Source organism: Hetaerina americana, unplaced genomic scaffold, assembly GCF_022747635.1.
Source record: "Hetaerina americana unplaced genomic scaffold, ioHetAmer1.1.p SCAF_10, whole genome shotgun sequence".
NCBI lineage: Eukaryota > Metazoa > Arthropoda > Insecta > Odonata > Calopterygidae > Hetaerina > Hetaerina americana.
This window is the reverse complement of record NW_027286070.1, coordinates 44,335,762-44,351,483: the sequence shown is the minus strand read 5'-3', so window position 1 is coordinate 44,351,483 and position 15,722 is coordinate 44,335,762. Positions and strand designations below refer to the sequence as shown.

Here is a 15,722-nt window from a genome sequence, read left to right as displayed (position 1 = left end):
CCACAACAGGAGATGGAGAGGATTTCCACAATTATCATCGAAAGCACTTTGATTTTCTACTCAATTTAATCCTTTCGAAAATTACTAAAGTTTCTATGCAATCATTCCTCCCAAAGAGCTTATGACAGTCTCCTTAAATGAACTCAAAAGGCAAATAAAATTTTCCTGCATCCAGCGCCATAATATTCTGCTGATTGACCCTTCAGTTTAGTAATTGTTTGATAACACCAAGGACTCCCAACCATTCTACATAAGCTTAAAAAACAAATTACCCGTGGTTTCTCGACGGAAAACCTCATGCTGGGTCAAACGAAACGACGAATAAACGGATGAGTTTGTTTTCCATTCATGCTGGATATCCCTTGTTCTTCAATTCGAAAAGTGTGAACCCACCTAAAAAATCTTCGTGCTATTCGACATATCCATCTCGAATATGCGTTTTACAGCAAATCTACGAGGACCTTTCAAATTTCATCCTGAAACGGAACCCAGTATGTATTTTTTGGAAAGATTGCAATCGAGTGCATCGTGCTACATTGTCGTTTTCCGCCTAAGTCTTCCTCCATAAATATGGCACATAATGGCGCCCCTGGCTATGCCCGATTGTAATCAGGCTGTTTACCAGTTATCGTTATGGAGGCGCGTATGTCTAAAGTCAAGTGGCTTGTATGCAGTAACCATAGCTGTGACCAAACTCGAAAGGCTTCATCATCGACCAACTGAGAGATTTCAATCTGTGGCTCAAGTGTGGCACCCCCTTAATTTTTCGCCCGAGAGCTGCGACCCTCTCCGGACCTCTGTCCTTCCCGCCTTCGCCGTCTGAAAGCTCTCCCTCAATGTACGCCTCTACATTCGGCGATTCCGGTAAACATCGGGGTGGCCCTCAGGGATGGGACGCCGTTCAGCGGGGGTGACGCGGAAGGTTCCTCTTCCCCACCCGTTGCCGTGGGCCCCATCAGTGCATCGTGCCCCTCCGGATGGCCGCCAGGGGGCCACCTCCGGACCCCCCGCCGACAGCGTCGCTGCTGGCCCTCCGGCTGGCGCTGCCACTCTTGTGGTGGTGGCGGTGGGCGCCGGTTGCGTTGGCGGGGGCCTTGGCCGCCTTTGCTGCTTCCTCAGCCGCCGCCTTCTTCTCCTCGACGTCCATCTCCGCCTTCATGACGGCGGACATGTACGCGAAGAGTTGTGACCACGCGTCGTGCAGCTCCGGTGACCATTTGTCCTCAAGTGATGGCTTGATGGCCTGGATGAACTGCGGTCCGATCAGCTGAGTGGGTGAAAAAAAAGAAAAGATTGATTTATGAGAACATAACAGGGTCTCCCCACGACTACGCTGAAGAAATTTTTAATTGCTTTTCATTTCAAAGTTGCCCCCGCAAGCATTTAATATTTTATGGTTTCCTCGAGCAGAGAATGATTTGGCGAATAGTCCACCTGTGAAAATTTGGAATGCATGCACCAGAAGGCTTCACACGCTACCGCTATTAGTTGCGTTAAAATTTCTCTATTCCATTCTCTTTTTTGTGCCTTTTTAATTAATACTGCTTTATTATCACTTGAGCGACTCACTCACCCAAGCTGTGATGCATTCGCCTTTTTCGACAGTTGATACAAAGGGATACCTCGCGTTCTCTCCCCGATCGAAGCCATTGCGAGTGAGATAAGAAAGAGGCGGCTCCGAACTTCGTTTGACAGACTCTTGAGTAGCTGAGTAAATTAACATAATGATTTTTCTACCCCTGCCTCCTCGCTGCGAGATTGATCTCTCTCTCAGCCTCTCTCTCCTGGACCATTTCCCAAACCGCCACGCTTATGCATTCTTAGGTAGTGTGCCTTTTCTCCCTGGCTTGCTGCAACGGAAGATAGATAACTATGCTATTTTGATACAATTTTGCGGAATTAAATAATAATAAATGATAATTGACGCGGCAGTAACTTGAACCTCCAAATTATAAGGAAAAGCACCGTTCGTGAAAAAGTGTAATTGTATTGGAGTACTATCAGCGCGTAACAGTGGAATAATTAATGAGCGAAATATAATTCCAGCAGAAATTATTCTTACATAGAATATGTAATTTCAATACCTCGTAAACGTAAAAATGCCTAATTTCCAAATATCTATGTGTGTAGGAATTAGATTTGGGATCCATTAATAAAATGTAAATTATTAATTGGTTTTTCAAGTCATTATGGTTTCTTTTCAAAAAATAGAAATTTACCATCGCGCAAGGACAGGTATCGGTAACATTATAAAAATTTCAATTTAGCCTTTTGTAAATTTAAATGAATTTTAACTTGATATTTATGAAACCAATGAAACAAGAATTATAATATATAGAATCTCGCGTATTCCAGACCGAAGCGCCGTAAAAAGAGGAATATGAGCAAGGCGGTAACACCGAGAATATAGGAACAAATCATAAAGAGATGAAAATAAATTTTCCCGTCTCGGGTTGGCTTCTCTCCACTGCAATAGGGAAATCTGGGAGCTACCCAGTGCTTCGCTTCAGTCCGCAAATGTGTCACGAAATGTTTCGCCTGGCGAAGAATGCCCTTACAGGCTACCGGAATCGTATAACACCTGTACATTCGTGGTCCGCCTGTTAATGCGCGCATGTAATTAAATGACCTAGATGCATGCGCACGTTTCGCCAAGTTTTTCCCTCTTTCCCCATGAGACCATATTCTATGTTGGTTCTTGTTTTTGGGTTTTTAGTTGAACGCGGGATAAAATATTTCTTCATTCATCCATGGAAAATGTTCTTTGGCTACTAAGCGGCATTGTATCGGGTGGTGTGACATAATTGTTAGAAAAATGCATAGCCAAAAATATTTTTTTTTAATGACTAAAAAATGTATGGGTAAAATCCTTCGTCATTTAAGTATTCATAGATTGTAATGGTAAGGATAAAAATATGTATTCCGAACTTTGCGCCTTAGAACCAAAGTTCTAAGGCGCAAACTTAAAGAGAAGGCTTTAAAGCCTCAACTTAAAGGCGTTAAGTGTTTAAGATTTATACATACCAAACTTAACGTCCAATATATTACTTTAGAATACTCAAAATTATCCTGCGGGCATTTTTTTTTCGTCACAAATTTTCTCTTCAATATGTGCAGCCACGTTATGCTCCGTGAACCGACAAGTGGGGATGTAGAAGGGGGAATTAAGGTATCAGAAGTATATTATTTAGTTTAATGAAATAATCAAGTGTTTGAAATAGGCTTTAATGGCCTTAAAGGCCAAGGTGTTTAATCTTAATTTAATTGTGATGGCAACTATTATGAGGAATAAATGCGCGCATTAATCTATATGGGATACTGTTTCTCTTACTTTATTTAATATTCTCTTTTGAGGTGTGGGTCCTCATTATACGCTTCGACACCAGAAGTAAATAAAAGAGCCTTAAACATTTCTGAAAGTTTTATCTTTAGTCGCTTTTGCTCTCTTGGTTGCTGGAGGAGGAGATTTCCCTAATATCGGGTAGTACTTATTTTCTCCTCTTAACAGTTGTCCAAACAAAACTTCGGATAGCTGTTTAATGCCTTTATTTTAACTTTCCCTTCTCTTAGAGACTTCCCAAGTTGTTTTTATGGTATGATCAGAGTTTTTCAAATTTAACTCCGTTTATTTTATTTAGTTAACGCCGAGAATTCAGTTCACTCCGAGAGTTCCTCATCGTGAATATCGCGTTCACTTTCCCAACCGTCGGAGCAACCAGTCCGACACTTTCATTGAAATGCATCGAAGAATCCCGCTGTATTCTGCTGGACCTATAGAGTAAAATGCTCGTGATAAATAATGTAAAGTCGTTGTTTACGTTGAAGCTTATGCCTTTCGAAAAAGATTATCTGACAACATAGTTATCATGTGGCATGTATTTAGTTTGATATTCAAGAATTTCTCTTCGCACATCTGTTTATTTACTCGTGTATTTGCGTGTAAATAATTTCACGTTGCATCACATTTGGCTGTTATAGTACGCACAAGCGTGTACAAGTTCTGTTTCCATCAGATTAAAAAGTTCCCCAAGGGTAAAGTTTCAAACATCCATCTGTTTTCACTCTGTTAACCGGCGCATGTATCGCTGCTTTTCTCTGAGCTATCTCGTGTGACTTTTCTGAGCAGAAAATTGGTTTGCACCGAGATGGAACATCTGGAGTCCTATCGTATCATAAAAATACATTTCGAAAAATTCGTTGCATGGCAGTAGAACATCATTCACGGGGGGAATTTGTATATGCACTCTTCGGAAAAGTGGTAGGGCGGGCACTTCATTCCATTATCATCAACCAGAAGTATTTTTTGCAATTCCTTACAGACCTATATTCTTTAGCAAAGTGCAATGGCATGTCTAACTAATGTAGTGTGGGATAGAAGGGATTATCTCAGTGTCAAAATGGAAATTGCTCGGTTGATATTATTCTGACAGATAACGATGCGCGCGATGCCTTACTGTAACGAGATATTACTTGATATTTATATCAAATAAAATATAAAGAATCCGAGCGGAAAGTTTTCAAGCTTTCTTCCATTTGCGGTTTTCTATCCTACTCAAACAACGTTTGTTCTTTGTTTGTTCATTTCACCAGGAAAAGTTTAATATTTATTTATCCGTCAACTTATACTGTCTTTCTTTGTAATTTCATAAGAACATTGCCTTTCATTCCTAAAACTCCGGGAGTGCAGAAGGATTTTTTCTGTATTAGATGCGGATTATCTTACTCTCTAATACTGAGGTAGGAATAAAATACGGGAGCAAGATGCACTGAAAATGGTGTTCGGGAGAACCTGAGTAAGCAATTTGGGTGAGTAAGATCTTTCCAAAAATGAGTGGGGCCCTTGAAATCTCTTGAAAGGTGGAGAACTTGTTTAAAATTTGACTGTTTCCGAACAGTACCCGCATTAAATAACTGCGTGTTCGTATCGCGTCCTTACTATTATAGCTCGTTTTTTAAAAGGATTGTCATTCAGATGGATCGGAAATGACAAAATACAAGTATATTGTACGTGAAAGGAAAGAGGTGTTTGCATATGACTTGAACTCATGAAATTTAACGATCCAACGTGGTTTATGAAATTGAACGATCACGCCAGTATTATCGATAACTTCCTCACCATTGCAGATAAAAATTTAGTGCAAAAAAATTGTAAAGAGAATCAGAAAAATTATAATAAAATTTCCTGGAGTAAGAAGTTGAAAAAAATGAGTAAGATAGGAGCAGGATTCAACTGCTGTCTTAATTTATGTAAAAATGCCAGGCTTTTAACTTCTTCTGATTTGAAAAAACTTTCGTTCACTACGAATATTCAAAGAGTATTTTTATTAAACATTCAGGCGTGTAATTTGCTTCAGTACAACTTGTTTGAAGAAAAGAATAAATTACATAACCAGAATGATACCTGAAAATTTAAACTTATCCCACAGTTGTATCTCATTTGTTGAGAGTTGGCATCTAATTTGAATAATTTAACTGGAATCTTGGATTCTCCACATGATTATATGAAAACAAGTCCAAAAATTTCGCCTGAGTAATTAATAACTCCAGGAACTTCTTGTGAGGGCCGTAAACATTTCTTTTTAAAACTATTTGTAAGAAAAAATAGGTATTTTTGGTGATTCAAATTCTAAAATTGAAGACCTTAGTCAGTGCGCTCGACGTAATCTATAGATGTAATTTATTCGCAACTAAAATACCAGGCTTTTTAAAAGACTTCAAAACAGTTGTTTCAATTGCACAACCCTCAGATTCCATTCATTCATATCGCGATCAGATATGTCATCAGATTCGCAATGGATATGCTTTTGGATTTTTGCCCCAATTTACATTACGTTTTGAAGGTCTCATTTAGATCATAATGATACTCCAAATCAATGTTAGAGAAAGTATGGATGAAATATTATGCTCATTAAAATTCAATCCATGACAAGATTCAGTTTGTCAACCTTAAGATTAATCCTAAGATAAAACAGTAACAAAATGAGATAAATTGAGCTAGGACAAGTTTCTGACGCTATAAAGCATTTGCAATTTTCTCCGAGCACAGAAAGCTACGAAAGTTGGGGAAATAATTGGATAAATATGAAGAGTACATAATTAAGGAATATTCTACCTAAATATTCACTTGCATCGCTGGTATCTAAAAAAGTAGAAGACTTGCGTATTAGACAGGCAAAATATTGAATATCTTGTAGAGTTAAATCTTAAAGTTAAACATAACGGCTTCATTATATCTAAAAAAGCTTTTTCTCTATTAAGTTGTGCCAAGATAGAACTTTACTAGAAATACTTGAAATTCTGCCAAGATCATGACGGTTATACGATACTGTGCATTCAAAAGTCTCTCACAATTATGCGACCTCTTTCATGTTACTCTTATGAACGTTTTCGACACTTCTTCCAAACTACTCAACTACTACTCAATAGTGTGAGAGCACTCATTAATACGTTCTATATCATAATGCTTTAAGCTGACTGAGCCTACCAACCACTTATTGATCAATCTGTATCTTTTATTCTAGTGCCATAATAATAATGTGTTATATTTCTATAATTGAATAATTCCTACGAAGAATTTGCTTAGTAAGAAAAACTTGGGTACGAGGACAGGCTCGTCTAATTCAGTCGTGCCTTGCTCTTCTGGACATTGAGAACCTATGCCGATACGAAATGCTGTTAACTGTTGGAATCCTATTTGGATCTTGGTGCTAAGGGTGTAGTAAAATGATTGGGCTCTGCCTAATTGGACTTAAATTGAACTGGCTTAGTCCAAAGTTCCGTTCTAAGTCTTATTACCTCAATTAAATATGAAATTGAAAGTAATTACAAAGGCGTCTCAAACGCACATTGTCCTCTACATTGTTCCCAACAAAAGTGTTCCAGGTTTTAAATGTCATCTCATTTCGGCAAATTTGAGATACATTATCATATGTATTGTCTATCCCAAAAGCAGTGGGACTGAGCCGATTTACAAGGCAATATAACAATATGTATTGCCAGAATATATATATTCCCTCAAAAGTCCACGAAGTAGCACCCTTGGGCGACCATCAACAGTAGGTTTTCCACGTCTCGTTCGCCCTCTGGAAGGAGGCGCTTGGAATGCTGCTAATCTTCCTCATCACGCCCTGTTGTAACGCTTCCACCCAGCTAACAGAGGCTAACTGCACTCATTTATTCGCAATCCTCTACGAAAATACGGGAAGTAGATCTATTCTTCTTCATGAGTTAATCCGAAGGGTAATACACTAAAGGTAAATTTTGGAGTACTGATAGAAACGCACCTAAACTGGATAGAAAAATGTTGCTGTATTTAAAGGAAGTTTATCGGTCAAATTCACCGAAAATCATTAAACGGAACTGTCCTTTGTGATTCGAATACACTCACGGATATATCCGTTCTACTTTACATTCATCTGTGTGATTGATGGGTCACGGGCATAGGAGGAATCCTTGTAAACCCTGAACGAGTGAGGTAGTGCGATTCACAAAGGTCTAACATACCCGCGGGATTGAGTGATTGCGAACGGGAACTTGGGACTTTTCTTTTTAACTTTTATTGATTTTTTTACTGTGTGAGTACAATGGATCCCTGGTGTAGGAGATATCCTTGGAAACCCTGAGTGTGTGTGTGTGTGTGAATGCGATTCACGAGAGTGACTGTTATTCCTTCACACACCCTAGTGATCGAGTGGTTTTAAGTTTGTTTTATTTTTTATTATTAATTTTGGCTTTTTGTGTTCGATTGAGGTATACTTGGATCACTGTTTCCCAAACACACTTGAGTGACTTATGTGTGTTCCCAATATTTCCCCTTACTTGTAACTTTATTTTACCTCCCCCTTCCCCCTTAACAAACCTAGTGCCTATCAAGTTTACGGTCTCAGCTATCCCATTTTCACAGGAGTTAACTTATTTATAGCTACGGCCTATTAGAGAGAAGCAAGTTGCTTGAATCTTTGCCAAGGAAAATCTTAGCAACTTCGAAACTAAGAAAGCTTTAGGACGATTGACAATTGATAAATTTATTCCCAGTAAGACTGTATGTAGTGAAATTTAATTTTTTAATAATTCTCTCTTTGTTTCTTAATTCTTACTGGTCAGGTAACTTTCAAATGTACATTCGTGGGTCGTTCAATAACTCCTATAAATAACCAAGAGATGGCGCTAGTCGTAAAGAGCAAACTTCATTGCTGACCAAACTGCTATTAAAATTTCACCTTTATCCATCACATGGCTTGGTATTCATTGCCGGTTAAAGAAACAAAAAGTGTTTATTTTAAACAATGGAAAAAAATTAGTTTTGCTCGTTGATTAAATATTTCTATTTAAAAGGCTTCACACCCAAATAGATCAAAGCCGAGTTGGATGAATTTCATAGGACATCTGTGCCTGTGTTTTTGACACTTTACAATTGGTAGATGACTTAAAATCTGGCCTTGTATCCACAAATGATGAACATCGTTCGGGACGTTCAGTGGAAGTGATTTCCTCAGAAATGATTGACAAAATCCACGATATGATTTAGAGTGATCGACAAATCAAAGCTCGCAAAATAGTTTTGGCCACAGTCATGTCAAAAGGTACAGTGTATTCAATTTTGCAGAAAAAATTCGGTATGAAAAAATCTTGTCAAAATGGGTGCCACGTTTGCTCTCAGCGGAGAATAAACAAGAATTGTGTGATCGATTACTAGGTTGGCTTGGAGCTTTTTCATCGCAATCCTGATGAGTTTCAGTTCCGTTACATAACTGTAGACGAAAAATGGATACACTGCTACTTTTCAGAGATAAAGGAGCAGTCAAAGCAGTGGGTTTCTAAAGGAGATCCGGCTCCAAGGAAGGAGAAGACGGCGAAATCGGGTGACAATGTGATGGGCACAGTGATACAAGTACACCCCTGTACATACCTGTACATCCCTGTATGGGATGCATGTAGGATAATCTACATCAATGACTTTTAAAAAGGAAAAACGATAAATGGAGTGTATTATCCGTCGTTATGGCACCGTTTGGGCGAAGAAGTCAAGAAAAAACGCCCTCATTTGGCTAAGACATACTTGTAAATACTCTTCCATCAAGACAATACACGGATTACATTGCGACAAACTGCGCAGTTTCAATGGCAAAAATAATGGAACTAAAGTTCAAATTATTACAACATCCACCGTAGTTACTAAAATTGCCCCCCAGTGACTTTTTAAATTTAAAAAACTTAAAAAAATGGCTCGGCAAAAAACGAGTTATTTTGAGCGAGGAATTTATCGGCCAACACGATTTTACGTGCGTATTTTGAGGACGTTTCGAATTCCTACTTTTTGGGCAGCTTAACAAAGTTGGAGAAAAGCTGGAGAAAATGTTTCGAGTCAGGAGGGGGTTATGTTGAATAATAAAAAAGAATCTACCCGAAAAATAATTTTTTTATACTTTTGTACCGACTTATTGAACGAACAACGTATATAGTTCATTTGATACTTGATTTTTCTAATTTATTTCATTTATCATTCTTTCTCCAATCATCATTCATCCATATTTCTTTCTAGTGAACATTACTGTTTACAGAAAATAAGTGATACAAAATTAATATTAAATATTTCTAAAACATAGGTACTATCCCATTGCCCTGAAAGGGCAATTATAAGAGTCGGTGTAAATAAAGGGTTCATGAAAGTATATAAGACGGATTTTAGAGGCAAATGATCTTCCTTCCTTCTTCAATAATGTATTTTATGTACGATATTAATTATCACTCGGGATGTGTCCAAAACATTTCTTCTTTCCAATGATAGTCCTTATCCTGTATGTTACACCGTATGTAAATTTTATACTCGCTCATTCTTAAATTATAGTTGTAATTATTTGGCAGTCCCGTGACATTTATGGTCATTTTCTTATTTTAGGCTTAATGAATGATTAGTGTGAGGCGGTAATTACAAAATGGAGCCATTTTGGAATGGCACTCGGAAGGGTATAAATCTAATCTTAATGAAAAGTTCTTGAGGGTCTACAAATATTTACGCCAGGTTCAGGGTGCATTTCACTGCGGAATACTTCCCCCGCGGCGTCCTAATGGGGTCCGGAAATTTTTTGAAAATACTGCCACCTCCGTAATTAGAACCCGGTACCATGGCAAGGACGGTGTTTTATCTAACGTTCAAAATTAGACCTAAAATTAAACCATTTCATTTTCCTTGTACTATGCTCGTTGACTGTGATAGCATTTTTTGTGTGAAGTACCTAAGGAACTAGCATAAAAATTAGAACCTTAGAAATAGAAGAACCTCTTTTACCAAATATTGGAAACTATACATTGTTTTGTCAAATGTCACTGTCAAGGACACAATAAGCAAATTATTGACCGTGGAGGTATAAGATGATTTTGAGTAGGCTCTATTTTAATTTTCGAAATGTAGTAAGATTGGGTTGATTGAGCTGTTCCGTTCATGATATCCATGGACTTTTTAGTTTGTCACTGAATTTTATTAAGTAAATTTTAGCACGCAAAATGCTGCTTCTCCGAGGAAGAGTAAACCAGTCACACGCCGCAGTGAATAAGATAAGGAAATTTAGCGATTTTCTAATGCAAAGCGATACCGGATATTGGCGGGTTGAAACAGTAGTTTGGATATCCAGTTTAATTCTTTTTATATTCCTGTGCAACATATTTCCTACTAATTTCAACCAGCACATTCAGCTAATATTTAAGGTCTGTCTAAATATTGCCCTCCAATATTTCTTCAATCCTTCCGTTTCATTACTTCACGGAGAAGATTATTTCATGTTCCACCTGAGATTAAACCAATAAACTACTATTGAATTAATATGTATAGATAAACTCGTATTTGACTGAAATTTTCGTGGAAAACGTGAAATTTACGGCTGAGCGCTTCCGTTTCAAGAGAGGAATTTCACACTCCTCCAATGAACTGTTTCCAACTAGTTCTCCTGCGTTAAAATATATATATATATATATATATATATATATATATATATATATATATATATATATATATATATATATACTACCTTGATCAAAAATTTCCCGGAATTTATTCAGAAAATTAAAAATACAAGTTTATTCATCTAAATCTATATTGTCCCCTTCAAAGTAATCCCCATCGACTGCAACACACTTATGCCAGCGCTTGATCCAATCCTCGAAACATTTTTTATATTCGGTTTTCGGTATGTCCATCAGTGCTTCCTGCGATTTTTCCATTACTTCCTCTCGGCTGCTAAAACGCGTTCCCCGTAATGGTTTTTTAACTCGATTGAACAGAAAGAAGTCACAGGGAGCCAAATCAGGTGAATTCGGTGGCTGTTGGATGGTATTTGTTGCATTTTTCGTCAAAAAATTACGAATAATGATAGCACTGTGCGACGGTGCGTTATCATGGTGCAAAATCCACGAGTTTTCTGCCCACATTTCTGGTCTCTTTCGGCGAATTGCTTCACGCAAACGTCTCATAACGCCCAAATAATACTCTTTGTTTACTGTCTGGCCTTCTGGCAAAAATTCATGATGCACTACACCGTTGTAATCCATGAAAACCGTCAGCATTGCCTTCTTTTTTGACTGAAAACGACGTGGTTTTTTTGGTCTCGGCTCATTTGGTGAACGCCATTCACTTGCCTGATGTCTGGATTGCGTGTCGTACTCATAAACCCACGTCTCGTCTCCAGTAATGATCCTTTTGATGAATGTGGGATCGGATTCAGCCTCGCAAATCATGTCTTTTGCGACGTCAACACGGTCTCTTTTTTGCATGAAATTGAGTTCTTTTGGCACCAACTTTGCTGCTACACGACGGAAACCCAAATCATTAACCACAATGTCTTGGGCGGATCCATAGGCAATGTTCAAGTCCTCCGCTATTTCTCTGATGGTTAATTTGCGGTTATTGACCAACATTTCTTTTACTTTATCAATTTTTTCACCGAATTTCGATGTCGATGGTCTGCCACTGCGTTCATCATCTTCGATTGACTCACGACCACTTCTGAACCGCTCGTGCCACTGGTAAACGACCGTTTTTTTAGAGAATCGTTGCCGAAACACTTTTCCAACATTTCCAACGTCCGTGCGCCACTAAATCCGTTTTTTACGCAAAATTTAATACAAGTTCGTTGTTGCAAATTTAAATCCATTTCTGAAATTGTAAAAAATCGCCAACACACACAGAGATAGATGTACTCTTGGCTACGTAACTTTTGCAAATGTCAAGTTATGACACTAAGATTTAAAGGGAATATCAACAACAGATGTACCAATTTAACAAAAAAAAAACATTACTCAAATCGGAACGATGGGAGCGCCACACGGTGGTTATTCCGGGAACTTTTTGATCAAGGTAGTAATTAGTCACTGGAAGTACGAAGATACCACGTTAAACGTAAACTGCTCGATAAGAATTGATCAAGTTATTTCAGATGCTACTACAAGAAGAGGCACGACCGTAAAAAGGTCGACAACATGACATAGTACTAATTGATCTCCTTGGGAAAAGGCCGACGGTGTATTAGATAGCCGTTCAAAAAAGCTGTAAGTTGGATGATCGATAGGCTAAGTTGAATGATGTTAATAAAAAAACCATAAGCACAGTAATCAACCCGAAGGTCGTTTGTGCAAGTGTAGGTCGAGTTCACTCAGTACTAAGCCTGACGGCGTGTGAAATTCACACATCAGGTTAGGGGGGCCAATTCCTTTCCTTGTGCCGGCTACGATTTCCCAGGAAGATCTGGTACCCGAAAAATCCCACAGCTGAGGGTGCCCAGAAAGGCTTGTCTGGGAATCAAACCCAGGCCCTTCGGTCAGTAGTCCAACGCTTTACCCTTGGACTACCGCGCCCGATGATGATATTATTATTGCATTATTTTTTTGTAATGATAAAGGTGTAGTCGATAGTGAAGGTTTTGCGATAGGATATTTGATATTCATATTTAATCGACCTAATGTACTTAGAATAATCAATCCATAACTTGCGTATCGTTGATATATTCTCCATTACGGCAGTTGAACAACCTACCTGTCTCAAAAAGGGAGACGATAAATTAGCCTAATTATAATCAGACATGCACATGACAGGTCTTAATACCCCTTCCACACACCCCGTGGCTGCTCGCAATGTATGACACGCCTTATGTAAAGATACTGTCTTAAACAATGAGAATAAGTGGGATCGTAATGGAAATTTTATAATTCTGGAAAAAAACATTTTTCATATTTATTACGTTAAAAAGTTTATTTATTTTATTTTGAAGGAGCAGGGATTCCGATTATAAATGTTCGAAAGGCTTATCCAGCCGAACCGTTTTAAGGGTTTACTAAATGTTGGCGTCTAATCAAGCCCCAAAAATATTTCAAATTAAACATTTAATTATATTTTTTTATTATACCATTTAAAGTTAACAGTTTCAGGCTTAACTTTGTGGAATTCCTTCATGATGAGGGTAAATGCTAAGGGAAACTTTACACTTCCACACACTTTAAGTGTTTGGAAGTGTAATTTTTCTCTTATTTTTTACCCTTATACCATTTAAGGTGGGATTTGGATGGACTAGGTCGCATTCATTTGCTGCCCCTAGCAAAACACAACCTGAAATCTGGCACACTGCAATAAGTGCTTCTTAAATTCTGCCTACTTCCTTCTTCTCTTCATTCCATCCAACATGTCTATCCTATTTCCACCCCTTCCTCGCTTCCTTGCCTTCAGTTCTCTCCTCCATCACTGTCTCTGAAATTCACCCCTCAATTAAAATGTTCTGTATCCTCCTTTCCTGCTCCCTTTGGATTCCTCCCAGCTTTCTCATTCTCCTCTCCAGTATGTTTACCATTCTATCTATTTCACCTTTACCATCTTTCTACACACCCATCTTTCAAAAGCCTCCAATCAGTACTTATCACCATTCTTCAACGATCATATTTACGTGCCAAACGAAACTACGCTCCATATAAAAGTCTTCAATAATCCTTTCTTTACATTCTTTCTTAACCCCATGTCATCAATGCCTTTCTTTTTCCTAACACAATTCTTCTTCTGATATCCCTACTACTTTGACCATTTCGATCCAGAACACTTCCCAGATAGGTAAACTGTTCCACCTGCTCAAGTTTGTGAACTATTTTGTTATTTAACTCAGTCTTTCTTTTACCCGGAAAATCGCTTAACCTTAACTTTATTTTCATTCATTCACATCTCATAACAATCGCACGGACTTTCCAATGCACTCAGCAATGTTTTCAAATCCTTGGCAGACTGACAATCTAAAGCTTCCTCAATTCGCAAACCTAACTGATTTAATGAAATCCCTCCGATTTTCATTTCTACCTCCAGCTCTTCACATGCCCCTTAAATAATTTCCTCCACGTATATGGTAGGAAAGCACAGGTGATAATGGACACCCTTGTCTTACCCCTTTTCCTAAGACAGCTCATCTCGACCCTCTATTCACCACTCGCAGCTGAGCAGTGAGTGGCGCGCGTACATATTGCGATAAAGTCTCGTATCCCGCCAATCTGCTCCTATTTTCTGCAAATAATGCATTAATTCTACAGAATTCATTCAATCAAATACTTTCTCGAAATTTACGAAACGGATCAATACATCCTTATTATATTCTATTCTCCTCTCTATTGAATTCTATCTTCCTCCTATTGCCTCTCCCCTCCCAGAACCCCCCAACTGATCATTCCCTAAGGAATCATTTAACCTCCTCTCTATAGTCTGATTGATGATCCTGAGGACCACTTTAGCTGCGTACGGAATCAAATTTGTTATTCTTTAGTTCTCATATAGGCTACCTTTCTCTTTTTTGGGATGGGAACTAACAGTTATCTGAGTAAATCCTGCAGCCATGTTCCTCCCTCATAAACGCTACAAACTGTTCCATAAAAATCCTTCCTCCCGTGTTTTCCGAAACACTAAAGTAGTTCCGCGGAAATGCCATCCCCCCCCCCCACGGCTTTACATATTTGATTCCAATTCCCTTACTGACCTTTTCATCTCGCAATTAAATATGCCTAGGCTAAATTATCCCCACCTACGTCATTTTAACTTTCTATATGTACACTTTCTGATCTAATATACATTGCTGTTTCGTAGAATAATTTATTGGGGTTGATTTTAGCATGACCTCACCACTAAAAAGCTCGCCCACTGGGATCATATGCTAAATAAGACATTGCTGTGGTCAATTGTTTACAATATTTATAATTCTAGTTAGGAACTAAATTCGATCTCCACCTCATTTCAATTCTCCAGCAGCCTGATTGCATTTTGAATTTGTGGGAAATGCTTCTTAGGTAATCAATAATATATATCCACATGGACATGATATCCCTCAAGTCACATGCATGGGTGAATCCAAACCAAGCATGAACCGCGTCGAGTTGCGATCATAATCGTACAAGAAAGACTGACTGTTACAAAGAAAACTGCTGATTTAATATGTAATGGAGATAGATGCGCAATGCTGACAAAATTTAACTCCCTCTCCCGGAAGTGTCTTTAGGTCCAAATGATTTCAGGGCGTTTTGGGAGGAATATAAATAAATAAATAAATAAACAGACGGGCCGCGCTGTTCACCTCAAGAACCTCTTCCTGATAATCATTTATCTACCTTTCTAATTCTTTCCCTTTGTGTTTCCTTCGTTTATGGTCTTCAGTTAGATATCCTGCCTAAGGATGAGTCCAATTAACTTCCCTTTTTTCTTGTAATAGTCC

At 38.3% G+C, this 15,722-nt stretch overlaps 1 protein-coding gene across 1 annotated transcript in view; it reads right to left on the bottom strand.

Moving 5' to 3' along the window:
* Positions 1-955: 955 nt before the first annotated feature.
* LOC139700316 (uncharacterized) overlaps positions 956-15,722 on the bottom strand; it is a 229,631-nt gene continuing 214,864 nt past the window's right edge. The window contains exon 4 of the mRNA XM_071598955.1: positions 956-1,267. Coding sequence (XP_071455056.1) covers positions 956-1,267 — 312 coding nt within the window. The remainder of the gene's footprint in view (positions 1,268-15,722) is intronic.